The 27,971-nt window shown below is 35.1% G+C and overlaps 1 protein-coding gene across 1 annotated transcript; it reads right to left on the bottom strand.

Annotated features, from left to right (window-relative positions):
• Positions 1-851: 851 nt before the first annotated feature.
• On the bottom strand, positions 852-27,971 carry MFSD8 (major facilitator superfamily domain containing 8). Its single transcript, XM_019749003.3, has 12 exons — positions 27,811-27,971; positions 24,578-24,669; positions 20,362-20,405; positions 16,927-17,167; positions 16,006-16,119; positions 14,060-14,204; positions 13,305-13,360; positions 11,947-12,055; positions 9,710-9,844; positions 7,297-7,400; positions 6,962-7,209; positions 852-5,781 (listed from the first exon to the last, which is right to left on the bottom strand). The coding sequence occupies exons 1-12, from the start codon at positions 27,873-27,875 to the stop codon at positions 5,575-5,577; spliced, it is 1,560 nt and encodes a 519-aa protein (XP_019604562.2). The 5' UTR covers positions 27,876-27,971; the 3' UTR covers positions 852-5,574.

The raw sequence follows: 27,971 nt of genomic DNA, 5'->3' as shown, positions 1-27,971 counted from the left end.
ACAGCTGACTGTTGCCGTGTGCTTCCTGCTGTATCACATAACGCTTACCACTGTTAGTGAAGAATGCCCAGGGGGCTCAGGTGTTGTCAAATTCTGTTATTCCCTTTGTATGTATTAGCTTGGATTCTTCTAAGAAAAGAACTTTTTCTCATCAATATTTGATTACCCTGAAGTTTAGGTACAGGAAAGGAAGAATAGACACTTGAGTCTTCATTTTCTGGTTTTTAGAATCAAGAGTTAAAGCCCCAGCAACCTCCAAAGGTAACCAATGAGTTTCGTTTTTTTGTTGTTGTTTTTTTTTAGTATCATTATGAACTCAGATTTTCATACTTGGATGTGTTTAAATCAACTGCAAATACTACTCTTTTCAATGCTTTAATTGCTCTATTTTTGGCCCGTAGGAGTCCCTTTATTTCACTCTGTCCTTTTGGCAAGATGTATGTAGTCTTCGATATCTCCCTTGCTTTCTGGCACAAGATATCTCAGACTCATCTTGCCTCGCACTGGAACCATCCATTTCTACAAGAAGCCAGGTTTCTTTTTAGAGACTGTGTTACGTTAAATGCCTTCCTATTTCTCTTAACGTCCAAAATACTTAACCTGTTATATAATACCATGCTTCCTAAGTTCACCTTTCTAGCTCCCTGTGCTTTTCTTACATTGAGGATAATCATCTGTGTAATCATGTGACTAACGTCTGACTTTCCTGCCAGTATGTCAGTCCCGTGAGGGTAGGGGCTTTGTATTTTGTTTACTGCTGTATTCCCAACAGTGCCATGGTGATTGGCACATGGTGGGTACCCCTAAAATATGTACTGAAAGTATGAATAAGTAAAATTTTAAGGCTTAAGGTACATAAATAATAATTTTGTTTATTAGAAAATGTGCATTCACAATGTTGAATACATTGAATTACAACTAAGTCCACAGTGGTAAAAAATGGTACCCCAAATTTCCTCTCAAAATAGTTGAATAGGTGCATTTAAGTAGTTTCTCCTCTCCAAAACAATAAATTACAGATTTATTTTACTTTATAAAAGAGAAAAGTTTTATATGAACTGGAAGAGTTTATTTTAAATGTAGCCAAAGGTAGCACGAAGAAGCTTTGTGAAGTTATAAATCCCTACAAAATACGACAAGTTTAAGTTTAGGTTTTCAAAAACTTCCTAAATACATACTATTTTTAGCAGTTTTTCATACCTCAGGTTCTCCTATCATCTTTTTCAATTTATACTCAACTTGTCCCACTCATGACCTCAACTAGGTGATTTTTTTCCTCAAACTTTACCTCCCTACTCTCTCCTCAACCTCATGTCACTTCCTTATTTTTTGTGCCAAGATATGCACAGGTATAATCCCCTGAGAATAATATGTTCTCAATGAAAAGGAAGGTGGTCGTCATTTTATCTGAATTTTATTCAGTATTACAGATTTTTAGAAGTTGGGAAACTTGTCTATGTCATGTTCTTACATGGCTAACCATTAAGCCAACATAAAAGCCCAGTCAGCAGGCTTCAAATTAAGTTTCTCAAATACTTCTACTAATAGTAGTCACCATTATTGGTTATTTAATTTGCCCTACAATTAGCGATTAATTAACTGGTACTGAAACTTTCTGGGCTGTTTTCCACACTATGAAAAATATAGTGGTTTGGAACCACAAAAGACCCCGAATAGCCAAAGCAATCTTAAGAAAAAAGAACAATGCTGGAGGTATCATACTCCCTGACTTTAGCTTGTCCTACAAGGCAACAATAATCACAACAGCATGGTATTGGCAGAAAAACAGACACATAGACCAATGGAATAGAATTGAGAACTCAGAAATAAAACCACATAAATATGGACAGATAATTTTTGACAAAGAAGCAAAAAACATACAATGGAAAAAAGACAGCCTCTTCAATAAATGGTGCTGGGAGAATTGGAGAGCCACGTGCAAAAGAATGAAACTGGACTGCTGTCACCATGTACCAAAATTAATTCAAAATGGATCAAAGACTTAAGCATAAGACCTGACACAATAAAGTGCATAGAAGAAAACATAGGTACTAAACTTATGGACCTTGGGTTCAAAGAGCATTTTATGAATTTGACTCCAAAGGCAAGGGAAGTAAAAGCGAAAATAAATGAATGGGACTATATCAAACTTAAAAGCTTCTGCACAGCAAAAGAAACCCTCGACAAAATAAAGAGGCAACCAACTGAATGGGAGAAGATTTTTGCAAACAGTGCCTCCAATAAGGGGCTAATATCCAAACTATACAAGGAACTCATGCAACTCAACAACAAAAAACAACCCAACTAAAAAATGGGCAGAGGACCTAAAGAGACATTTCTCCAAAGAGGACATACAAATGGCAAATAGACATGAAAAAATGCTGAACATCACTAATCATCAGAGAAATGCAAATAAAAACCACAATGAGATATCACCTCACCCCAGTCAGAATGGCCATCATCAACAAGACAAATAGTAACAAATGTTGGAGAGGCTGTGGAGAAAAAGGAACCCTCATACACTGTTGGTGGGAATGCAGACTGGTGCAGCCGTTATGGAAGGCAGTGCGGAGGTTCCTCAAAAAATTATGAATAGAATTATCATATGACCCAGCAATCCCTCTCCTGGGTATCTACCAAAAAAATCTGAAAACAGTTATACATAAAGACACGTGTGCTCCAATGTTCATTGCAGCTTTGTTTACGGTGGCCAAGAGATGGAAACAACCAAAATGTCCTTTGACAGATGAATGGATAAAGAAGTTGTGGTATATATACACAATGGAATACTATTCGGCGGTAAGAAAAGATGATGTAGGACCATTTGTGACAACATAGATGGATCTTGAGAGTATAATGCTAAGCGAAATAAGTCAGACAGAAAAAGCAGAGAACCATATGATTTCACTGATATGTGGGATATAAACCGAAAACAACGAACAAGACAAACAAATGAGAAACAAAAACTCATAGACACAGACAATAGTTTAGTGGTTACCAGAGGGTAAGGAGGGAGGGGGGTGGTAGATGAGGGTAAGGGGGAACAAATATATGGTGATGGAAGGAGAACTGACTGGTTGGTGAACACACAATGGGATTTATAGATGATGTAATACAGAATTGTACACCTGAAATCTATGTAACTTTACAATTGTCACCCCAATAAACTTTAATTAAAAAAAAAAAGAAAAATATAGTGGTTAAGAGTGTGGACTATAAAGACAGACTTATTTAGGCAAGTTCCTTAACTTATATGTGCCTCTGTTTCCTCACCTGCAAAATGGGAATCATAATAGTAACTTCAGTCTATAAAACTCAGAATTAAATGGTACACATTCCCTGGGATATGAAAAAACCTCTATAAATAGTCACTATTATCATTTTCATCATTACCATTACTGTTATTTTTATTATGCACAGTATCTAAACCAAGAGAAATTTAATCTTTAGGATTAGAGTGTCCCAAAAAGGAAAGACAGAGGAAGGAGCTGTACAACATCAGGGACGAGGGATTCCAGGGCTTGACCAAAGAGCCAGTAAACTAACTGATAAATCTAACTGAAACACAGGCTTGCTATGGGAGGTGGAGAAGAGTGAAAACAATCTCCAAAAGGGAATCATAGGATGATTTCTGTCAGATTAAGGCTTCCATTACAGCTGAAGAAGTTGGGTTTAATAGTATAGCAAACTTCAGTAGCAAAACATCAATTGAAAAATGGGCAGAGGATCTGAATGGACATTTGTCCAGAGAAGACATACAAATAGCCAACACGTACGTAAAAAGGTGCTCCACGTCACTAATCCTCAAGGAAATGCAAATCAAAACCACAGTGAGATACCACCTCACACCTGTCTTAAGTATACCGGGTGTGCCCAAAAAAATGGGGATGCAAAAAAAATGTATACACATTTTAAGATAATATCTCTTAATATAACATCTCTTAAAATGCATTTTTTGGCACCCTCTGTATATATAAAATGGAATATTATTCAGCCACAAGAAAGATCCTGGCATTTGTGGCAGCATAGATGGACCCTGAGGGCATTATGCTAGGTCTGGTATCAGCTGTATGTGGAATTTAAAAGAGCTGAATTATTAGAGGCAGAGAGTGGAATGACAGTTGCCAGGTCTGGGGGATGGAGGAAATGTGGAGATACTGGTCAAAGGGTACAAACTTACTGACATAGGATGAATTCTGCGGATCTAAGGTACAGCATGGTGATTATAGCTAATAATACTGTATTATATAATTGAAACTTCCTGAGAGTAGATCTTAAATGTTGTTACTACAAAGGTGAAATGGTAATTATGTGATGTGATGGAGGTGTTGGCTAACTATGGTGGCGATCATTCCACAATATATGAGTATCAGAACAAGTACACCTTAAATTTACGCAATGTTACTTGTCAATTATAGCTCAGTAAAACTGGATAAAACAAAAGTCAGGGAGAAGATAACCGTCTACAAGCCAAGGAGAAAGGCCTCAGAAGAAACCATCCTGCCAGCACCTTGACCTTGGATGTCTAGCCTCCAGAACTGTGAGAAATAAATTTCTGTTGTTCAAGTCTAAAAAACAAAGTACAACAAACCTAGTATAAAGTGCAGATTATAGTGTTTACGCTCAGGTTTGAAAATATAACTTAGAGTAGAAAACATTTGGAAAAGTATTTAGAAATATTTTTACCTTTTTGGTAATACTGATTATCCGTATACATAGTTTTGTACTAGGTCCTTTTATCAGCATTCAACATAGGTGGAGGTAGAGATGTATACGCAGAGACCATATACTCAAGTAAGCTCAGCGAACTGTTACATTAAAGCCATTTTGCTTCAAGTATGTATGAGCCTAACTAGATTGGGGCCGTCGTGGTCCACCCAAATGTAAAAGTCTGCAGTTCTGAATAGCTGTGCAGACTTAGACTGAAACCTGTTGTGTCTAGCCTGCCACTACTAAGATGGGAAAAGTAAATAATTAAAGTGACAGTTTTTCTCCAGAATTTACGGGAGTTGAAAATGCCAATAATTATAATAAACAGTTTGCTGTTCATTATATGTGTACAATAATAACACATACTGGGCTTATGCTTCTAAAGTGAGTTACTTATTAGCACTGGAAAGAAAAAAGTAGTTAGGCCTACTAAAGGTAGTGAAAGCCATCTTGATCTCTTAATCTTCTTTACTGTTCAAATATTAGCATTATTTCTACTGATCTATTAACTTGGGGGTTACTTAGTGAGATAAGACACGAGGTGTAGTATTAAAAATAATAACTTAAAGAAGAGTACAATTTCACAGTTATAGACCATTGCCCATTCACTCATGAGTTCATACAACCCCCAAAAAGGTGTTATATGAAGATTATTTCTTTTCTGAGATAAATTATGATCTAGAATGTAACTGCTCACAATTACACATAGAATTCCCTGTGTTATTAAATATATGTTCTTGTTATTCAAAATATACAGTATCTGAAGCCTGACTTTTGGAAACTGACTCATACCAGTTGTCTAGCAGAGGCTTTAGTAAAGGAAGGCCCACACAGCAAGTAGTTTCCATCAGAGTCTTAACTAGGTTACTCTTGAATCCTTCCATGCCTTATAGAAAAAGCAATGAGTCTTTTGTAGACCACTCCCAGGAGTGTGATGGTGAGCACCACTATTCCACACACGAGGCTGAATGCCCATCGTGGGCCCCAGGAGGTGTATACTTGGCTGATGAACACAGGTCCAAGAATCCGTGCTGCACTTCCAGAGGCTGTTAACCAGCCCATGTACACACCCTGTGGGGTGGGGAGGGGAGAAGCAGATTGATACTCAGGTTTAGTTATTTTAGAAACAAGGATGATGCTCCTATTACCAAACTATGAGAAACTTACAGGAATCACTTTCTCCGTCTTTTATTTGTGGATTAAATATAAAATGCCTCTCTAGAAATACAGCAAATAATGAACAATAAACTTACTTGAGTCAGGTTAGGAAAAATAAAAGTAGATGAAAGGGACAAACTTAATGTCTGCTGATGCCCTGGGAACAATATGAGTTTTCAATTTATCTTTTAAGGCTAACATTTATTTTCTACTTGCTATCTTCCAAACACTATGTTAGGTGCTTTACATATATTGTTTCCAGTATTCACAAATTTCTGATTGGTGTTATCTCTGTTTAACAAATGTGGACACTGAATCTCAGAAAATTCAAGTCACTTGTCCAAGAGATTTGAAGACATGCTTGGCTGACTCCAGTGACCAGACAGCATGTGACTCTTCCAAGTACTGTACCCAAAACTACAGCCCATGCTATCCAACCAAGAATGTGCAGAGCAGTATTGCTTTTAATATCCCCAGATTGAAAACAACTTAACTGTCCATCACTGGTAGATTGAGTAAATAAATTATGCTATATTTAATGAATGCTCAGCAATTGCTTAAAAGAATAAGTAGTAATTATCTCTGACACTTTTCTCTATTTTGCTTCTATATGTTTTCTAATTTTTATATAATGATTATGGAAATTCTTATAATACAAACTAATTTTAAAGTATACATAGCTGCTATATACTTTAAGACTATTGTTTTCATTTTTCAGTAATTGTTCCTAGGGCCAGAAGAAATCAATTCTAGATTCCAATGTGCCTATCAGTTTTGATTTTCTAACTGTTGCCTAGCTTAAGAACGAGTTTCAGAATTTTATGCTGCAGATATTTTTCCTATGAAAATGATTTTGAATTCATAAACTCTTAAGTTAAGAGATCTTTGAGTTCTTAAGAGTATGTTTGTTAAATTCTAGAATACAAGTCCTGTAAGTACTTTACAAAAGTTGTGGGTTTTTCAAAAATTCAAAATGCTGAATATGATAAAAATCCCCCAAATCAGCTTGTGTGGAAATAGAGAATGGTAGCACAAAATGTGAGTGCTTACAAATATATTTTACATAATTGCAATACCAGGGTAACTGACTCACCTGAGGCTTCGGTCCCAGAATTTTTGAATATAATGTATAGGACATGACATTGCAGGAGGGGTAGCCAATCCCGATTAGCACAGTTGACGTGAGGAACTGGGCAAGATGGATCATGGGGGTGTAGAGGCACCAGGCTTGTTCAGCTGGGCAGCCAATTGGTTCTTCGCTGTGATCTGCTCTTGGGGACCTCCAGAGAGTAATAATAATCTCCCCAAATGTGGTATTAGGGATTGAATTATTATGTAAATCTGTAACAACAAAATTAGTACAGTGCATTACTTGTTAATTTTAGATGAACAGCAGGGCTAACATTATAGAATTATGTATGGCTATACCTTCCCACTGTATTTTGGGAAATTGATTTCCCCAAGGTAACAAGATAAAGAAGCCAACCCACGCAAAGATGAGTCCTCCCAGGAGAATAGCACGCTCGCCAATCCTGTTAAAGAACAGAAACTCTAATTTAAAAATGAAACATTGTAACATAGTTTCATTACTTTTATAATTTTAAAAATTATAAAATAATATATTGATACTTTTGGTGATATACCAATTAATATGAATGCGAAATATAATTTCCCACTAAAAATTAATATGAATGTGAAATATAATTTCCTCTAAAAACTGGTTGATTTCAGGTCTGGGACAGAAAATGTGTAAGATGAGCCTGGGCATCTTGTCGTACGAGAGAGTACAGAAGCTGTCAGTGACCATGATAAAAGGGCTCAAAGCCACTATGGCCCCAAGCATGACAATGTGAACACCAAAACAACAGTAAAGACAATGGACTAAAACACAGAAAAATGTTACAATCTATGAATTCACATTGTATTAAAATAAAATACACGTGGTCACTTTTAGAGGATGGTAGGGAACCAACTCTATTTTAAAAATCAGTTAATAAAATAAAAGGAAAGAGTCACCCTGGCTTTCCTACACAAAATAAAGTATTCCAGCAAGTAAATAAAGGAATGATAGAATTAAAATACCAGTGTTTTGCAATGAGAGAGAGAGAGAGAGAGATGAAAAAAAACATTAAAAGAAACAAGAAACTTAAGAATCTGAGTCAAGTGATTAAGCCATGGAACAAAACTAAATACAAACAAACAAAAAAAACCACGTGAAACAGTGGAGAAAAATCTGAATACTGCCTGGATATTTGATTATATTTATAAATCACTTATTTTTTTTGTTTTAGATGTGATAATGTCATCATTAACTTTTAGAGATACATACGGAAATATTTATGGAAGACGTGAAATGATGTCTGGGATCGACTTCAAAATAAAGCAGATGCGTAAAGTATAGGGAGTGTGGAGCAGGGAGAGGTGTAGATGAATCAAGATTACCAGGAGTTTATCATTGTTGGAGCTAGGTAGTGGATATTAGAGATTCAGTACATGATGCTCTCAACACCTTTGTATATGTGAGAAATTTCCCATAATCAAAAGTGTAGCATACAAACAAGACCAGGGGCTTCCTGAAACAAAACAGACAACCCCAAACGTTTCCCATGACCCTCAGAATACCCACAAGGCTTCATATCTTTCTAACTTCATCTCCCATTTGCTGTTCTCATTCTGCTTTGGTCGAACTGGCCTTCCTGCTTGGCCTTAACTGGCAAAGCTAAGTCTTCTGGGGAGTTCCAGGCCACTCCTAGGCTGTTCTCTGATTTCGCTGAGGTCCCTGATCCAACTTCCTCAAGCATGCCTTCCTCCAGCACTCTGTCAAAATAACACTTCCCTTCTCTCCCAACCCCGCCTTGCCACTCTGTTCTCTTCTCCTTCATAATATTATTACGTAGATCCCAACCTGACTATTTGTGTTTATTGGCTTCCCCCCAATAGGATACAGGCTCTTTGAAGGGATGGAATTGGACAATCTGTAGGAATGCCTATCAGCAGGGCTGCTCTACTTCTGTAGCAAGATATAATGCGTTTCCTCTTACTTAACTTTGAATATGGATCTATGTCTATGTTTACATCTATATCTTGGCCCCCTACTTGGCTCTATAAGAACAGGAATCTTCATAGTATCCATCACACCACCTAACACTACACACTGACTCAATATTTGCTAATTGATTAACTTTATTAAGGTTCTAAAATACTATTAAAGTATCTTAGGAATAATTAAATTGTTAGAACTGTCTAAATCTAATGTCCCACCCCAGACTATATGAATGAATTTAAATGTTATACAAGCAATAATCCCAAAGTGTGTTTTTTACGGTTGTACTTTTCCAAAATGCTTCTTTAAAAAAGTGTTCTGTGATCAGAGTTACAAATAACTTTCAGAAATGTTACATGCTATAGTTGTCATGATGGTGACATATTATGTATGTACTAAAGATTTAGACATTTTAGAGTAAAGAAGTCCCATAATTTTAACCACAGTTTTCCAGACCTAACTGTTGAATCTTTTTGTTGCATAACATATCACCACCATGCAGCAGAACAATGTTTTATGAAATACTTTCAGAAATACTTTAAATAAAAACATATTATAGAAGATAATTATTTACTTTGTAAAATATCGTGCTTTACTAAAGAATATGCCAAATGGTATAGAAATAGCATACTCCCTTAATAAATTTTATATCTGTCTGCTAATGTTGAAGGACTAAAACTAATACGTGAGAGAAAAGCTTTAAATTATTTTACTAACACATTCATTTACATTGTTAACTGTTTCATGTTTCACTTTGGAAAAACAGACTTGAAACAAAACCAAAGACAGAGAACTTACTTTTTGGAAAGTAGTTTAATTCCCATGAAAATAATAACTGCCTCAACTCCAAGAGCAGCAAGTATTATTCCACCATATAATACAGCTTGTTCTCGAGTCCAGGCATACATATCCATTGTTAATGGAGTAACGATACTAGAAAAACAAAAAAAGTTATTTTATTTAAATCCTAGTCATTGTTACTTAAATTTGAAATAGAGGTTTTAATAATGATACAGACACATTCAAGAATTTGCATCCCTTTTAATACTAACACCTGATCTACATAAACAGAAATTTTAACACATTTTAAGCAGATATTGTTACATACAAGTATGTGCTTTTAGCTGTGTGTTTTCAATTTTTAATATTTATTTTAACTATAAAAGTAATAATACATCCACATTGCAAAAAGCATGGAAAACAGGAAAATTAAACCAACCAAAACTCCCACTCTAATATAACTAGATAGTCATGGTTATATTTTGGTTTAAATTGGTCTCTTTTCAATAAAATAATGTTACTATTATTAAGTTATTAGAATCTTCTGGGATTTTTGTTCTCTTTTTCAGTCTCTTCATCGCTACCTTTTTAAGTATTTTTCTCCCTACCTCCGAATGTCTCTCTTCCTTTATATGACTGTCTCCTTCTTGCCAAGCTTCTTTTCCTACTTTTTATTTCCTTCTGTTAACTGGCTACAAGATGGAATTGAAATATATTTAAAGTATTCATTCTTTTTTTTAAAAAAAGAACATTACCATTTTTAAATTTTTAAATCAGATGAGCTGATGCGGAAAATAGTTTGGTGGTTTCTCAATAAGTTAAACATAGAATTACCATATAATACAGCAATTCCACTTCTGGATACAAACCCAAAACAACCGAAAGCAGGGACTCAAACAGATACTTGTACACCAATGCTCATCACAGCATTATTCATAATGGCCAAAAGATGTAAATAACCCAAATGTCCATTGATAGATGCATGGATAGACAAAATTGGTATATACACACAATGGACAGCCATAAAAAGTTATGAAATTCTGACACATGCTACAACATAGATGAACCCTGAAACCATGCTAAGTGAAATAAGCAAGACATGAAAGGACAAATGTTTTGTAATTCCACTTATATGAGGTACCTAGAATAGGCAAATTCATAAAGAGAAAGTAGAATAGAGGTTACCAGGGTACAGGTGAGGGTAAGTGGAGACTTACTGTTTGAGTACAGAGCTTCTGTTTGGAATGATGAAAAGGTTCTGAAGATGCGTAATGGTGATGGTGGCACAACATTGTAAATGTACTTAATGCCACTGACTTGTACAATTAAAAATAGTTAAGGTGGTAAATTGTATGTTATCTATACTTTACAGTTTTCTAAAATGCCCCCAAAATCAGATGGACTGAAACTTTCATATATTTCAATAATTTTAAAAATTAAAAAAAATCAAGCAAATCCATATGTACTGGCATAAAAAATGTTACAATGTGTTGATAAGGGAATGAACCAAGTTATCCAATGGTAATATCACATATTTTATGTTTGTTTAATACACACACACACACACACACACACACACACACAAATAATGGTATAGAATAAATGTTTGAAAAAATACACACTGAAGAATTAGCAGTTGTTGGCAGTGGTTACCTCCAAGGAAAGGAAAGGGTGTGAAAAGACAGTTATAGTGCTTGGAATATTTACAAGTATGTACTATTTTTATAATGGAAAGGCTTTTTTTCCATAATGATTTTTTTTTCCTATTCCGCCATCTTGGACCTTCTCCTCCTAATGAAAAGGCATTTTAAAAATAAAAAAACCATATGATAACCAATGGTCAACAAAGCTTACACAAAGCAGAGATTTTGTAATATGTCATACTAGTTTTTTTTTGTTTTTTTTCAGGATCAGGGCTTAAACAAAGTTAAAACTGCCACACTGAAATATATATATGTAGGGACTGACATAATCATGACAAATTAGTTTTACAATTATACATATACAACTCAGAGGAAAGGGAGAAAGACTAGTGAAACAGATTTTTTTATAAGGAAGATAAGGCTAATAAGATTATAGACAGAATTAACTACATTCAAGTTAAAAATCATAAAATGTATATACACTTTTTACATAGTGACAAGAAAAATGCCTTACATCAAGTTTTTGAGAACATCTATATGCCTGTTTAATGCTGCATTGAGAAATACAAGTTTTTTACATAATCTGATTCAGATAGACAGAATAAAACTTACGTTTCAAAAAGGGCAAAGATAAACAGGACCACAAAAAACAGAACATTGGTGGTCACCACAGCAACTTGATCAACATTTCCCTGGGGAACCTGAACTTCATGGGCACTTGCTACAGTGAACAGGAGAAAAGTTGTATTACCTACATGTGTAGAAATCATATGTAGCAAATTCTATGACTAAGTATTTAAAATCATTTTTAGACTTCAACTGAAAAGTAACAGAATGTATATGACAGAAATAACTTTTAAATGGCATTTAAAAGTAAAGTAACTTTTCTTCCCAGGAGATACACTTCAATTCTATAGGAAATACTCTGATTATCTTTTTGGTGTCTTTCAATCTAAAATAGGAATGTATAGAATTCTATAAAATGATCTCATACTGAATATATTTGCTTTAAATTTCAGTTGCAGGTTTTTTTTCTACCTTACCTAAATCTAAATTCATGAGGATTTCATGAAGATCTCAAATAGTTTAAATCAGTTCTCAGTCCTGGTTTACTTCAATATATATTTTGAATTTACATTGCTACGTGAAAGTAGTAAATATCCTTATGTCATTACAACAGTTTTTTTAAAGCCCTTATGTTATAATTTATGTTTTTGCAAGAAATGTATTTTACAGAGAACCACTAAGTTATGATATTTTTAAAAAATTAGGAGGGCCGAGTGAGTATATGGAATTATTTTGAACTATGTAGTTAAGCTACACACTCAGTATAAGCTATTCCTGATATAACTGAGAAATGTGAAGCCTTATATATAGATCTACTTATATACAGCTACCATGCTATTTTATAATTTACCCACTTATTCAGAGTAAACCAAGTAAGTAATGCACATATGTGTTCATTTATGCTGTCTGTAGTGTATGTGTAGTAGCAGGAATCAGGCAGTGACATTCTTAAGACACGGTAAGTTTCTATAATTTTTTTCATAATAGTACCTGCCTTTATATCTCAGGATTCCTGAGAAGGAGTTCCTTCTCCACTGATAAATGAGGTTTGGAAGGAGGCTGCTATACTTGGCAATTAAGCACGTTGGATACAAAACATAGGGTTATGACCTCCCTTTATAATCACACGCAAAAAACTGGTTTTAGGATATTGGGTCTTCAAAAACAATACAAAGTTTTTTTTAGCATTGATTTTAACCCTGCCAGTCATGAACACCAAATAACTGATATCACTATGCCCTTTTTAAAAAAATCAATTTAGGTAACTTTCAATTTTGAGGATCTTCCCCCAATCACCCTTGTATTATCCTCAGAAGCAAAATCCAAGTACATACCAAACAGACAGAATCATAAGAAATACTTTGATAATGTTATAATAATTTAGTCACACAGGTTAATAGTACCTTCTTCAAAATTAATATTTTTACACTGTCGTCCTGAGTCATCCACACGATGTTCTCTTAAAAAGAAAAACATAAATATTGTATTCATGAAAGGCTTAATATAATAGATAAATGGTTTAAATTTTACTAGCCTTCTATCTTTATAAATTCTGATATAGTTTCTTTTACTAGCTTGAGTAATGAAATTATTACCATGAGATATAACCAATAAAATTTAAAAGATACAAGTCATGATTCTCATACTACCATATTAAAAAAAATTCATCCAAAAGTATATGTGATTTATATTAATCAGTGTTTGAAGTTTTGCAGTGATTTTAAATACTAGTTACAAATACTTTTGGACTTGGTTAAAGCACTCCGAAGAAATATCCAATAACAAAATTTCCATAGTTTTATAAAATTTCTTCTAATATATAAAACATAGGAGATATATTTGAAATAACTTTTGTATTTAAGGTTGATACTAATCATTAATCTACTTAAAATGTTGCTTTCATTGCATTCCGATACTTAGAAACCTATAGTTAGTAAATCAAATCTAAACCTTGAATCTCAGACCTTATAATCTTCTCATTTATCAGACTGTCTGTTATTTAGGTACGAGTACTACGTGCATTAGCTGATCAAAAAATAACGAACACAACTATAGATATCAAATACGAAATAAAGATTTCATAGGAATAATTATCCCCCAATGATAATGTTTATTTAATTTCACAATCTACAAATGCAGTTTTATGATTTCTAATTACCTTAATATTATAAGGATCAGAAGAATATTTAAAACTCCCAGGAAGGCGCCAAGTAAAACTGGTGCTGTATACATGTTTATCTGCAGCTTTATAGTCTCCCATGTCACGCCCTTTTCTCCAATGAGTGCAAAACAGGTCTGAAAAACTTATTTAAAAAATATATGCAGATGAATTATTATATGGGAGGCACAAGCTAAAAAATTGTGAAAGACATCACAAAATTGGAAGTAACATGATGGAATCATCCATCTACATCTCAACAAAGGTAAGAAATTTGGGGGGGGGCAAAAATTTACTCTTTCTCTATAGAAAGCACAAATATGCAAAGAAAAGATACGAAATAGATCTGTGGTATTAAAATGTCCGGGATAGAGTGATGAGAAAAAATAATATCTAAAAAGGCTCCTTAGCAGGTCAATAATGAAAAAAAGTTTGAGTAACACTGATGTACATGAATTCACAAAGGATTGTATCTAAAATAATTTGTCAGTAACTTCTGTTTTGTTAAAAAAATCTCCATAGGAAATTTAAATTATAGAATTTCTTCCAGAAATAAATTATAAGAGTTTCATCAATTTCATTATAAAATAGAAAATGTCACATTTCAAGTAAATATTTTTAAATATTACTGTGTATATAGTATTTAAATTATATGTATACTGAATATTTTAAAATTGGATTTGCAGCAACAAACATGATCGGAAGAGTCCTGGTTTGCTCTCCTGATTTAGATCCTACGCGTGTATCTTGCTCTTCCAGGAAGTCCCAGGTAACCTTAGGGTGAGGATTAAGCAAGACACCACCTGCCCCGGCAGCACTTGGAATGGTATCAAGCACACAGTGAACACTCAGTGCTTGTTGGCGTGGTCACTACCATTACGGGAAAAGTCACCTAATCCTTTCAGGCCCACATTTACTCATCTATAATACAAAATGTTTAATGAGTCATCCAAAATACTTTTTTAGGTGGTCAACATATTTACTGAGTGAGCACCTAAGTCTGTACCAGGTACTGTCCTAGACCCTGAGGGTAGAGTGGTAAATAAATAAGGCCAGACTATGTCCTCATGTGTCTTATATAATATGGCAGTAGATCCAATTATTCTACATCTGTGCTTACATTTCACTCCAGAATACCAAAATGAAATATTAGATATTGGTGAATGATGAATTAGATTCTCTCTATGTGGAGCTTTTTCTTGGCTAAATAGGAGGAAGCAATGGAAACGGGGGTGAGGATGAGGTTTAATGAAGTAAAGTGGGTTGGATTCAAACATGATATTCAAAACTTCAGTATTCAATGCATGAGCCAACTATATGGTTTTTCACTATTACTCTAGCATAAGGAATTACTAATTTCTCTATTCAGCAAAAAATTAGCCTTGGGGAAGTATTAAATCTCAGTACTATTTGTTTATGCTCAGCTGAAGGATAGAAGCTTTGGAAGAGGAAAGAAAATAGTGTTTTTAAAACTTTCATTTTCTTCAACCTTTAAAACATCTTAAAGGTACGGGCGAAGGGCAAATGGATAAAGCACCTCCTATAACGTTGCTTAAATCCTTCAGCTGAAAGAATTTTGTTTCTAACAAATGAAAAAAGCAAACCCTTGCAGAGACATCAAGCTAAATGATTATTTCACAGAACATATACTTTGGAGTATAGGTTTGAACCTCAGATTTCCCACTTATCTGGCTGACCTTAGATAATTTACTTATATTCTCTATGCTTTGGTGCCCTAAACTATAAAAAACGGACAAACAGCACTTAATTTAGGAGTTAACATATATATATATATAAAGAGCCTAGACTCAACGCTGGATCAAAAAAGATTAGTTTCCCTCCCTTCCCCTTCACCTAGAGGTTTTATTCTTGGATTTCATTTAATATTTCAACCTCAAAAATTTTCCCAAATCAAATTTAAGTAATGACAAGTGAAAAGTACATACCTGGACCTAGAATAAAACCTAATGCTTGACATGCACTTGTGTTTGCCATGGAATTCGTTCTTTCCTGAAGGGAAGTAGCACCAGCAATATATGATCTAACAACTGCTACATTTCCTAAGAAAAGACACAATAATCCAAAGTAACAAAATAAAAATTCAACTTAATTTGGAATTAATACGAAAGAAGAAAGAAATATTAATCTATAGTATAGTCACTGCTTCCTCTTTATGATCTTACAAAGCATGTATATTGAGCAAATGCATCAATTAACAGAAAATGTTAATTTTAGAAATACGAAAACAGTTAAATACTTGAATGAATTGAAAAAGCAGCATGACAAGAATGATAAACTATTTTTCATCATTAAATACTGAGAAAGCACTGAGTGAATGGCATACTACTGATTGCTACAACTATAAAAGAAAGATGCCACAATCTGTTTGGATCTGTAATATAAGAAACAGAAAAAGAAATCCACTAAAAATTTAACTCCAAAAAATTTATTGAGCACTTATTATGTGCAAGAGACTGTGCTAGGGGCCATGGAATATTTTTAAAAAGTCATAAGTGTCTCTGATTACAAAGTTTACTGTCCGGTTGGTGATACAGGATGAACACAGTGCAAAACAGTATATAAGCAAGGGGCAGGGTAGCCTACGAAAGCTTTGTGGACGATGTGGAATTTGAACTAAATCTTGAAGGATGAAGAATGATAGGAATAGAAGAGAGAAACTATAGGTAATGGGAATATGAGCAGAGGCAAAATGATAGGAAGATACTTGTCTGTTTGCAATCACAGATCTATATAGAACCATGGGATATGAGTCTGAGAGGAGGTGACACCAGGTGAGACTGGGCCCTAAATGTCAGGATGAATGTGACTGACACAAGCAAACATATATATACATACATACATATTACCTGATCCAAATCCCACCAATCCACGAGCAACCAACATGTAGTATTTATTATGAGAAGCTGGGACGTGGACATAAGCATAGAGGCAGTTGGCTGCCACCGAAATGAGGATGGAGACAATAAGAGGTTCTTTTCTTGGTCTATAATTAGACCACAAACCAAATACAGGTGAAGCTACCATTTGGCCAAGACTAAACGAAGCAATAACCCAGCCCAAAAAACTTGCATCAGCTGTCTGATCAATCTGCAGAAAAAAGTACAATGCTTTAAGAATTGTTATCTAAGAAAAGTAAAGCATAAAACATAAATACATTTTTTGACTATGTAACATTTCATATTTAAAAAAATAAAACCAATAATTCTACCATAAGTTTTATAACACTATCATATGGGGTTCAACCTTATGACATTTCAATTAAATGTGCTAATAATTCACTATACACAAGGAAAAATGCTTGGGAAGCTTCATCTTTTGGAATGATTATGGAACTATCTGGTTCATAAAAATATTGTTAAAAAGATCATCATATACAGAGGGTGCCAAAAAAAATGTATACACATTTTAGGAAAGGGAAAAACTACTAAAATTGTAATACTCAATATATACCAATAACAAAGATGTATACAAGACACATTTAACTTCTGCAATTACAAGCGGTGCTCAAAGTGGTTACCATCAGCATCCAAACACTTCTGGTTACAGCGAACGGCTGCTTGAGCAACATTGACCAAGGTGTCCACTTGCATACTTTTTTTTTTTGCACCCCTGGTATGTGTATATATGTATATATAAAACAAAAAATAATATGCCATTCTTTATTTTTATAAAGTAAATTATTTAGAGTTATGCTACTCCATAAGCTAAACAGCCATTAGCATGTTTTTTTTTAAACTGTGCACCATGGTCAAATAAAGAAGACAAAACACAAAAGCTGAAAGACAGTTTTCTCATTAAACTGATAACTAATGCTTACTTTCAACACAGATAATTCAGGATTCTAGCACTTAAAAAAAGTTTCTATGTTATGGTGGTTTTTAGGATAAAATCTAAACTGATTATTATGAAAAACTAACTCCAAGCTGGCCACTGTCTCTCCTCTCAAACTTCTCTCTGCATGCTTCCTCCTCCCAATTCTGACTTCTAGCCTCAGGGAACTGTTTGAAGTTCCCAAAATGCACCAAATTCTTGCCTCCACGCCTTTGCACAGGTCCCTCTACTGTTTCTTCAGCAGCAATGCCTTCCCACCTCCTGCTCCTGGGCCCCCACCTTTCCTTCAGGCGACCAACTTCTTTCTGCAGGCCTTCAAAACTCTGCTCAGGTGTAAGTGATTTTGGAAAGTCTTCCAGGATCTCTTTAGCCTGGACAAGCAACACCCCCCTAACTCCCCATGTCTGTCTACCTGGGTCTGTGTGTATGTATATCTACATGTCTCTGTCTCTGTGTGCCTCACACACATACACACACATGCTTTCAGACCTTTACCCACTTATATTGTAAGGTAATTATCTGTAAACTGGTTTGGTTTTACACACTTCACTGAAAGTTGGTTCTATATCTTCTCTAAAAAAACACACCAATAAAACCGGAAGTGTTTGGTACTATATTTCAAAACATTCTCTAAACATGTTAATATTGACAATGTCCCAGTTCTAGAAATCTTAATGCTTTGCTATGTGAGGTAAGATACGAATATGGGTGTCCCAAACCTCCTCAACTATTTACTTATAGATTATTGCTTATTCATATAATTAACAGTCATTGAGGCCTTTACTATGACAAAACCTAGGCAATAGGGATGCAAAGATGAATAAACACAGTTGCAGGCATCAAGATGTTTCCAAACCAGGTTCTACTTATCGGGTTCTGAAAAATCCTGTATTTGAGTAGCTGGGGTGTGAGAAGAAAAATAGCATACTTTATTTTATCTGTCAAATGAGGATAACTTGACAGAGCTGTTAGGAGAATTATTTGAGCCAATACATGTATAATACTTAGGGCCATGTCAGCACATTCTATGCACTCAATGAATGTTACCTATACAATATAAAACTAGTATTTCTTAGTATATTGTTTTTACTAATATGTCAGTTTTATTACGTTTTACTATAACTCATGCATGAGTATTCCCACTATTTCCCTAGGCCTATAACCTATCATCCCAATTCAAAATCTGGGTTTAAGAATATGAGTCTTCCTGGAAATCAACCCCATCTGTGAACAACAGAGCCTAAAGAATCACTCGGCTGATGGCTATCAGTGAGGGGCAGCAGTCCAAATCAGAGATTCGAAGTAATGCCACATTCCTTCAGACAGACAATTTAGTAGTAATGGTTTGTTTTTTCTGTTTTTTTGGCATAGCTTTTTATCTTTCTCACAGATGGCTTTTAAGCTAAGTAATATTTGGTAACATACTATCATCAAAGAGATAATAGCCTTAAATTAAGATTTAAAACTTTTAAGGTAGTAGGAACATAGCAGTGTGGTTAAGAGTCCAATTTTGGTTTCAGATAGTGTGGCTCTGCCATTTTCTAGCTGTGTCACCTTGGGCAACCTACCTAACTTGTCTGAGTCTGAGTTCTTTACCTGTCAAGCAGGAGTGACAATAAGCACCTCACAGGGTTGTTGTGAAAGCTTCAGTACTGTGCCTGACACACACTGATCTCTCAATATTATTGTGAAATAACTTGAGAAAAATAATTGACAACTTTTTTGGTGAAAATGTTATTTTGTTTTATCAAAGAACTAGTTATATGTTCATATACACAATAAATTTACCTTTAGAGAGTTTTCAAGTATCTGTGTACCTTTTCATAATTCAACATATTGTGCTGAGTGGACTTAAATGTGAACACCTTTCTCTTGAGAATTTTGAGGTTAAATAAACTAGATACAGGGACCATAGAAATCAAAAGAGCTGTCATACATGGAAATATATTTTTAGCAAAGAAGATAGTGCTCCATAATTGTTAAACATTTTGTTTCAATTCCAGTAACTGCCAGTATGGAAAGAATTTTTAGTGTCATGGTCATGGTAATATTTCATGTAATATAATTTTTTTAATTAATTTTTAAAATAGCAATGCAAATGTGGCACTAAATCTAGTTTAATTTCTTTTTATTAGGGAGAGGGCATTGATGGGACGCGAAAGGGACTAATAAGTAGGTGACCCTACATGTGCATTTGCCTGGGACTGTCCGGGTATAATCCTATTATTCTGGAACAGCACTCCTCTCACTTCAAGAGTGTTCTCGTTTGCACAAGAAAGCATAGAAAGATCACCTTACTCATAAGCCTTTTTTGAGGAATTATCTCAAGTTATATAGTACTAGTAAAAATTAAATCAGATAATACCAAAGAGACTCTAGAAAACTCTTAACTACATAAGAGTTACTGCTACAACAGCTGCTTAAGAAAAGAATAGTTGACGTGTACAAACCTTTTGGAGATAAGGCCATATTGACATTATCACAATGGAAAATCCTGTAAAGAGACAAACTGTTATTTATACCTATAATAATTTCACTCTATAGATACAATTTTTTAACTATTGCGTGGGTTTTAAAATATCATTCTGAATTACAAATTTATGCCCCCAAAATGTCTAATTTATTAAGCAATGGGGTTTTATCAGAAGGGATATATTAAAGGCTTGAAAAGAATATACCCTGTTTCCCCGAAAATAAGACCTACCTGGACAATCAGCTCTAATGCGTCATTTGGAGCAAAAATTAATGTAAGACCCAGTATTATAATTATATTTTATATTATAGTAATTACATTATATATTATATTATATTATATTATATTATATTATATTATATTAATTATATTATATTATATTATATTATACCTGGTCTTATAGTAAAATAAGACCGGGTCTGACATTAATTGTTGCTCCAAAAGATGCATTAGAGCTGATTGTCCCGCTAGGTCTTATTTTCAGGGAAACACGGTATAATTATAGTCTTCAGCTATAATTAATATAAGAAAATCAGGGGAGCTTTTGTCCTTACTTATGTACTTTACTCTAAATAGAACTTATTGAAAGCTTTAAGTTTTTATATTATATTAATAGCAGAAATGAATAGAGGAAAGGCCACTTTTTTATAGAGGAAGAGCTAGACCTCTAATCTGTGTTGTTTGGGAAAGAGAATTGACTATAGGGAAGACTAGGACAAAGAAATGATCATCTAAAGGGGGCAGTGGCTGTGAAGAACCAGGATACTTCAAGATAGCTATACCATAAAAGAAAATTCATTATTTTTGCTAAGTCTTTATTGCTGGAGAGCTGTAATGATAAACTCGAATGTTATTCCACTCAAAATTGTATAAAGGTTATTTTTTTAAGAAACTGCTTTATTAAGATATAATTTACATACCATACAATTTAACCATTTAAAGAATACAATTCAGTGGTTTTTAGTATAATCACAATTATGTGCAACCATCACCAAAATCAATTTTAGAACATTTTAGTGACTCAAAAAGAAACCCTGGGCCCTTTAGCTATTACTCTGCCACCCTCCATCCAATCCCATAACAGTCCTAAGCAACCACTAATCTACCTTCTGTCTTTATTAGTTTTCGTATCTTGGGAATGTCATCTGAACAGAATCATATAACATGTGGTCTTTTGTGTCTGGCTTCTTTATTAGCATAAAGTTTTCAAGATTCATCCATGTTGTAGCATGTTCATCCCTTTTATAAAGCCTTTAAAAAATAATTATTAGTTTCATTTTAGTGTATTTTGAATTTGCACATTAACTGTTATGAAAAGAGGATTGAAAGAGTCAACTAATATTTAAATTCAAGGCTACAGTTTCACAATCAAATTTGTAAACAAGCAAAATCTTTAACATGCCAATTAAAATCTGAAGTTAAAATACTTTTCTTTTTTTTTTGCTGTTAAATTTGAAATTATTACTTATCAGTTTAGATTATGGAGTATACTAAAAATTAGAAGTATTTTAAGTGAAAAAAACAGTCTATTGAAGATATTGCTACCTAAACAACAGTTATTTGCCCCCTTCTTCCTTCCTGATAGAATCCCAATTGTATTCCAATATCTATCACTCCTCCACAAAGCCACAGTCTTTAGGGGAAACTGTTTCCACACAAATTCCAGAGGGTAAATCCTGATTGATCTAAAAAAATTCAGAGTAATTTTTTTTACTCTGAATTTGTCCTAGCAGATGATGGGTTTAGAAATTGACAAGTAGCAGATGATGGGTTTAGAAATTGACAAGTAGCCCAGTTCTGACCAGTGAGACATAAGGGGAGGTTTATTTGGAGACCTCTGGGAAAGAATTCCTCAATTCTGATGAATAAATATTCGTATGAATAGATGTGACACCTGGAACTGCTGCTACAATCATGCTACAGCCTAAGAATTGAAACCAGTACGTAGAAGAGGGTTAAAACCAAAGTTATTGGGAAGCAGAACCAAAGCCCCAGTCAATTTGAATCAACATTTTATCCCTGGTATTTGTGGAAGGCATCCTAATAGATACAGAATCCGATATGAAATTGTATTACAAAGAATTGTTGAAAATATTCTTTATTTTGTCCTTTTCTTTAGCTTTATTTAAAATTTGTTTTTACTCAGTGTTGAATCATGAACAACACTGGTAAGTGAAAGAGAACAAGAGGGTGACTGGGATAAACAGAAAAGATTTGAAAAACAATTTAGTAAAATGACCTTCACTGAGTCTATCTCAGGGAACTTGTTAAGTTACTGTCTACAGACTTAGAGAGTCTAGACTTGAAAAAAAATTGATTCCCTAAAACGTTCCTTTAAAAACTATCATAATATCAATAATTCCCATATATTTTCATTCCTTTTCATTTTAACATAATTACAGTTCTTAATATTAAAAAAAATTTCCTCATGAAGTTTTACTTTGTAGTAACTATATTTTCAGATGTTAATAGATTAAAATACATCGAGCTATACAAATTAAGATTCTTGCACTTTACAATTTGTATGGTATGTGTCAAGATAAAAATTAAATGAGGTTCATAGGCAACAAAAGAAAAAAAAGACAAATTGGGCTACATCAAAATTTAAAACTTATCTGAATAAAAGGACACAATAAGCACAGAAAAGAAGAGTCTCAGAATGGTAGAAAATAGATGCAAATCATGTATCTGGTAAAGGGTTTTAATATCCAGAATATACAAAGAACTTCTACAACTCAGTGGCAACCTGACTAAAAAGTGGGCCAAGGACTTGAGTAGACATTTCTCCAAAGATATACAAATGGGTAATAGGCACATGAAAAGATGCCTCCAGGGAAATGCAAATCAAACCCAGGAGCTACCACCTCATGCCCATTAGGATAACTACTGTTAGATAAACATAAAATAAGAATTGGTGAGGATATGGGAAAATTTGAACCCTGCCTGTTGGTGGGATATATAAATAGTGTAGCAACTCTGGAAAACCATAAAGCAGTTCCTCAAAAAATTAAAAATAGAATTATCATATGATCCAGCAATTCCACTTCTGAGTATATACCCAAAAGAACTAAAAGCAGAATGTTGAAGAGATATTTACACACCCATGTTCACAGCAGCTATTCATAGGACATGAGAGGTGGAAGCAACCTGTGTTCATCAGTGGATGAAGGGATAAACAGAATGAGGTATAAACTGAAGGGGAGCAGCATCACCCCAAAATACACTGCATTGGCATATTGATTATTTTAAGCTGAAGGCAACTAACAATCAACAGATGCAGGAAGGGCTCTCTGCCTTCCCTCTTTTTGCCTAAAATCAGGGCATGAAGTTCCCCTGAGAAAAGTGCTCTCCTTGTACCAGAAAGACAAGAACATTCTTATCCCTGGAGATGGAGAGTCCATGCTGAGATGAGTCTACACAAACAAACCTTGCTAAAATAATCTTTATCTTCACCTAGTTTCTCCCATATAGTTCCTAGTTACTTTCCCACAATTTACCATCCCTAGAATCCCAAACCCCTTTCCTTTATCTAATTCTTCACAACCATTGCCCTTTGTTAAAATGGCATATAAGCCCCCAAGTATAAACATTTCTTTGGGGTTTTCACTTTTCTATGAAGGCCCCAGTGTTAGGTAAAAATATTAACATCAAATAAATCTGTACCCTTTTCTCCTATTGATCTGTCCTTTGTCAGTTTAATTTGCAGGCCCCAGCTACAGAACCTAAGAAGGTAGAGGAAAGTTTTTCCTCCCCTATAATATATACAACAGAATATTACTCAGCATTAAAAAGGAGGGTAATTCTGACACATGCTACAACATGGCTAAACCTTGAGAACATTATGCTAAATGAAACAAACTAGTCATAAAAAGAAAAATACTGTATGATTACATTTATATGTAGTATCCAGCGTACTCAAATTCAGAGAAACAGAAAGTAGAATGGGAGTTGCCAAGGGCTAGGAGGATTGGGAAATGAAGAGTTGTTCATGGGTTAAGAGTTTCAGTTTTGCAAGATGAAAAATTTCTGGAGATTGGTTACACAATCATGTAGATATACTTAACACTTCTGGTCTTAGAAATGGTCTAAGAAATGGTAAATTTTAAGTTGTATGGTTTTTACCATAATAAATAATTTTTAAAATTTAAATATTTTATATGAATTTTTTAAATTATGTAATTTCTAATACTTACCTACACTGCTGAGAAACATAGTAAGATAAAGAATCCTAATAGATCTCCATCGGCTTTTATAATGCTCCTCGGTTTCTATAATCTCCCATTCTCTAGGTGTAAAAAAGAAAAAAGTAGTATAAAGTTATCTCATTACACGCAAATCTGTGACACAGTTTTATTTTCTCTCTGCTGAAGTCATGAAAATGATATGATAGAGGTATGATTTACTAATATTGGTTTTTGCTGTACTAATTAATCTATGAATAAGCATTATTTCTTTGAATTTCCATGGGTTGTATTTATGCATCACTGTATATAGAAACTTGGGAGACACGAGGTAGCTTAAAAAGGCAAAACATTTTGCAAACCAAATATTTTGCTATTGTTGGCATGTTACAAATTTATTCAAGAGTGTTGAAATTTGTTAAACTGACAAAATGAATAAAAGTATATCTAAAAAAAATCCAACAAACTAGTTATAACAATTAGATCTCCCATAGGGGGAATATGTACAACTACTAGGTATTAAAAGTAATTACTGTCATCATTAGGACATGCGCTACTTGCTGACAGCTTCCTTTGCTGCAGGAATCTATTTTTGGTTGGGTAATTTCAGCAGAATTAATGAAGAAGTGACACCAGGAAGGTTTGATGTGATATAAGACATTCCTAGTCTGAAAACTCCTGGAATACTTGCCTTTCGTCCAGCATGTATTCTACTAGTGGACCAAGAGATACCCAGGCCCCTCCAGACTGAATTGATTGATCGTTCATACAGACCAGGTGGTAGAGATGAGTGTGTGTAGTCATTACATTTTCACATATGCATACACAGTTAAAGTTACCTTAACATGAGAATTATATTTTCAAATAATTAAGACATGCAAAACAAACAAAATGCCTTCTTTGGTTTCAAGATTATTTTCTAAAATAGACCTTAGAATCAAATTAGTCTTCAAAAAAGGTGTTGTTGTTTTTTTTTGTTTGTTTTTTTCCCAAATGTGATTGGGAGTGGTAGAGAGGAAAGGAAGGAGAGCAAGAACATTTATTAGATCTACTAGTGTGTGCCAGGTACTATATTAAATTAGTTCCTGACGTACTTAACACTATGTATGCCATTTCTTCAAAATAGGACAGCGCTTTAGCCCTGAGTCAAACTTCCATGTTCTAACTACACACAATTCTATGAAGTTTATGCGTGGTTTTCAACCCAGCAGCAAACTAAAAGCCCCACAATAAAGTAGGGAGAAGAGAGGCTGCTGACAGCAACAAAAACAGGTTGCCAACAGATAACAAAAACATGATGACAGATAGTCTACCAGGAACAAAATAGGCAGAAAAGCTAAAAAGCAAACATAAAACTTAAAAAGTACAGCAGTGTATCATAAATTAGTATAGAAGCAAAAAATGCATCAATAGGCTGAGGACATCACTCTATTACAACATTATTTCAGCATTGATATTAATGATCTGAAGGTAAAATATAGATATAATTGCATTACATATATTGTTTAGTAAATCAGGAACCAGAGATATACATTTTCCAAAGATTTTCAAAGTGGTAGAAATAAAGGTTTAGGGATTAAGTGGGACAAATGAGCAAAAATTAACGTGGTCATAGCTTAAATTTAGCTGTGTATTTATTAAACTACTTTATACAATTACTGTGTTTCAAAAATGATACTTAATTCTGATTCCCTAAAGGCAAAAATGCATACTTAATTACGTAGTAATGAAACCGGAGGCGAAACGAGTCTGCGGCTACTGCTGCCTGCACTGCTCCGCCAATAGGCCAACCCAGGAGTTGGGTCACGGAACAAGCGTTTATTATCAGAGCATGGGTGGTCTGAGAAGGCAGCAGGTTAACACCTCCAAAAACTGCCTTAACATTCTCAGACCAGCCTGGGATATTCAAGGGAAAATCTGGGCATTCCTCCAGAGACTACTTAATGGTTCCAGGGGTCTGCATGGAGCCTTCACTCTGGCAGTGTCGCTCTCCGGTGTGGTCATCAACCCAGGAACAGTGATGACAGTAACCTGGAAAGAATGCTAGGCCATAGAGATTGTAATCGGCAAGCATGGGGGGGGGGGGGGCATTGTGATATTAAGCAAGCATAGGTATCTGGGTAATTATCTAAAGCAGGGACTGGGACAGGGGACAACCTAAGCTCACTGGGACAGGGGACATTCCAAGCTCAAACCACAGGGAGGGGGTTGATGAATTGTTAAGCACTAGGGCAGGGAAAGGCAAGGCCAGGGACATGGCAAGGCCTCCTTTCTGGGGGTCCCAACCGGGCCTGTTTCAGTAAGAGACAAACTGTAACAATTCAGAATTACTGTCCATAAAGTAGGATCAAAATAACCAGAATTATAAGGGTCAAAATCCACTTCATCCCTTAAATGCTAAAAAAAATTAGCTTGGGCCAGCCCGGTGGCTCAGGCGGTTAGAGCTCCATGCTCCTAACTCCAAAGGCTGCTGGTTCGATTCCCACATGGGCCAGTGGGCTCTCAACCACAAGGTTGCCAGTTCAATTCCTTGAGTCCCGTAACGGATGGTGGGCTCTGCCCCCTGCAACTAAAATTGAACATGGCACCTTGAGCCCAGCTTCCGCTGAGTTCCCGGATGGCTCAGTTGGTTCAACTCTCACAAGGGATGGTGGGCTGTGCCCCCTGCAACTAGCAATGGCAACTGGACCTGGAGCTGAGCTGCGCCCTCCACAACTAAGATTGAAAGGACAACAACTTGACTTGGAAAAAAGGCCTGGAAGTACACACTGTTCCCCAATAAAGTCCTGTTTCCCTTCCCCAATAAAATCTTAAAAACAAACAAACAAAAACAACTCTTTATAATAAAAAAAATTAGTCTTTATGTATTTGGCATAGGACAAAAGTGAACACATTTTAGACAGGTTTATTTGTATCTTCAAGTATTAAAACCATAATTTCGGAATTTTTGTGAACTGTGTACAGTGCTCAGCTTTGTAAAGGGCCAAATGCAGAATAGCTTGGCGCCTGCACCTTTGAAGTGAAAATCCAAGAGGCAGTTTGAGTTTCTGAAACTCAAACACCTCCAGAACCCGCCGGCTCACCGATGGCCGCCCTTTCTCAGCGGCGGGAGCGCACCTCCTGGTCTCGCGGGACCGCCCCCACCCCCACCCCTACTCTGCTGACGCCGTATGGCTGACGCCAGGAAAGGGGCCAGTCTCAATAGAGCAGGAGAGTGAGAGTGCCTTCCCCCAACATCCGCTCACCTGCTTCCGGGTGTGCGGTCGCCTAAGAGCGGCTCCTGCTCAGCCTGGATCCCCAAGCTCGCCATAGTTATAACGCTTAAAAGGAGGTGTGATGCTAACTCTCGCGACACCTCTTGCTCCCTCACATCCTACACGACCCAAGCTGTCAAAACAGGCCAGCA

Source organism: Rhinolophus sinicus, chromosome 15 (assembly GCF_057876585.1).
Source record: "Rhinolophus sinicus isolate RSI-liver-muscle chromosome 15, RSI-T2T, whole genome shotgun sequence".
Taxonomy (NCBI): Eukaryota; Metazoa; Chordata; class Mammalia; order Chiroptera; family Rhinolophidae; genus Rhinolophus; species Rhinolophus sinicus.
This window is presented reverse-complemented; position numbering and strand designations above follow the sequence as displayed.

Excerpts from the sequence above, each read along its gene's own strand:
- MFSD8 (XM_019749003.3), bottom strand. The coding sequence starts at position 27,875 with ATGGCGAGCTTGGGGATCCAGGCTGAGCAGGAGCCGCTCTTAGGCGAC. Across the intron at positions 9,845-11,946 it reads ATCTTTGCCCTTTTTGAAAC|TATCGTTACTCCATTAACAA; the intron begins GTAAGTTTTATT and ends TTGTTTTTCTAG. Across the intron at positions 5,782-6,961 it reads TTCTGGGACCGAAGCCTCAG|GGTGTGTACATGGGCTGGTT; the intron begins GTGAGTCAGTTA and ends CCCACCCCACAG.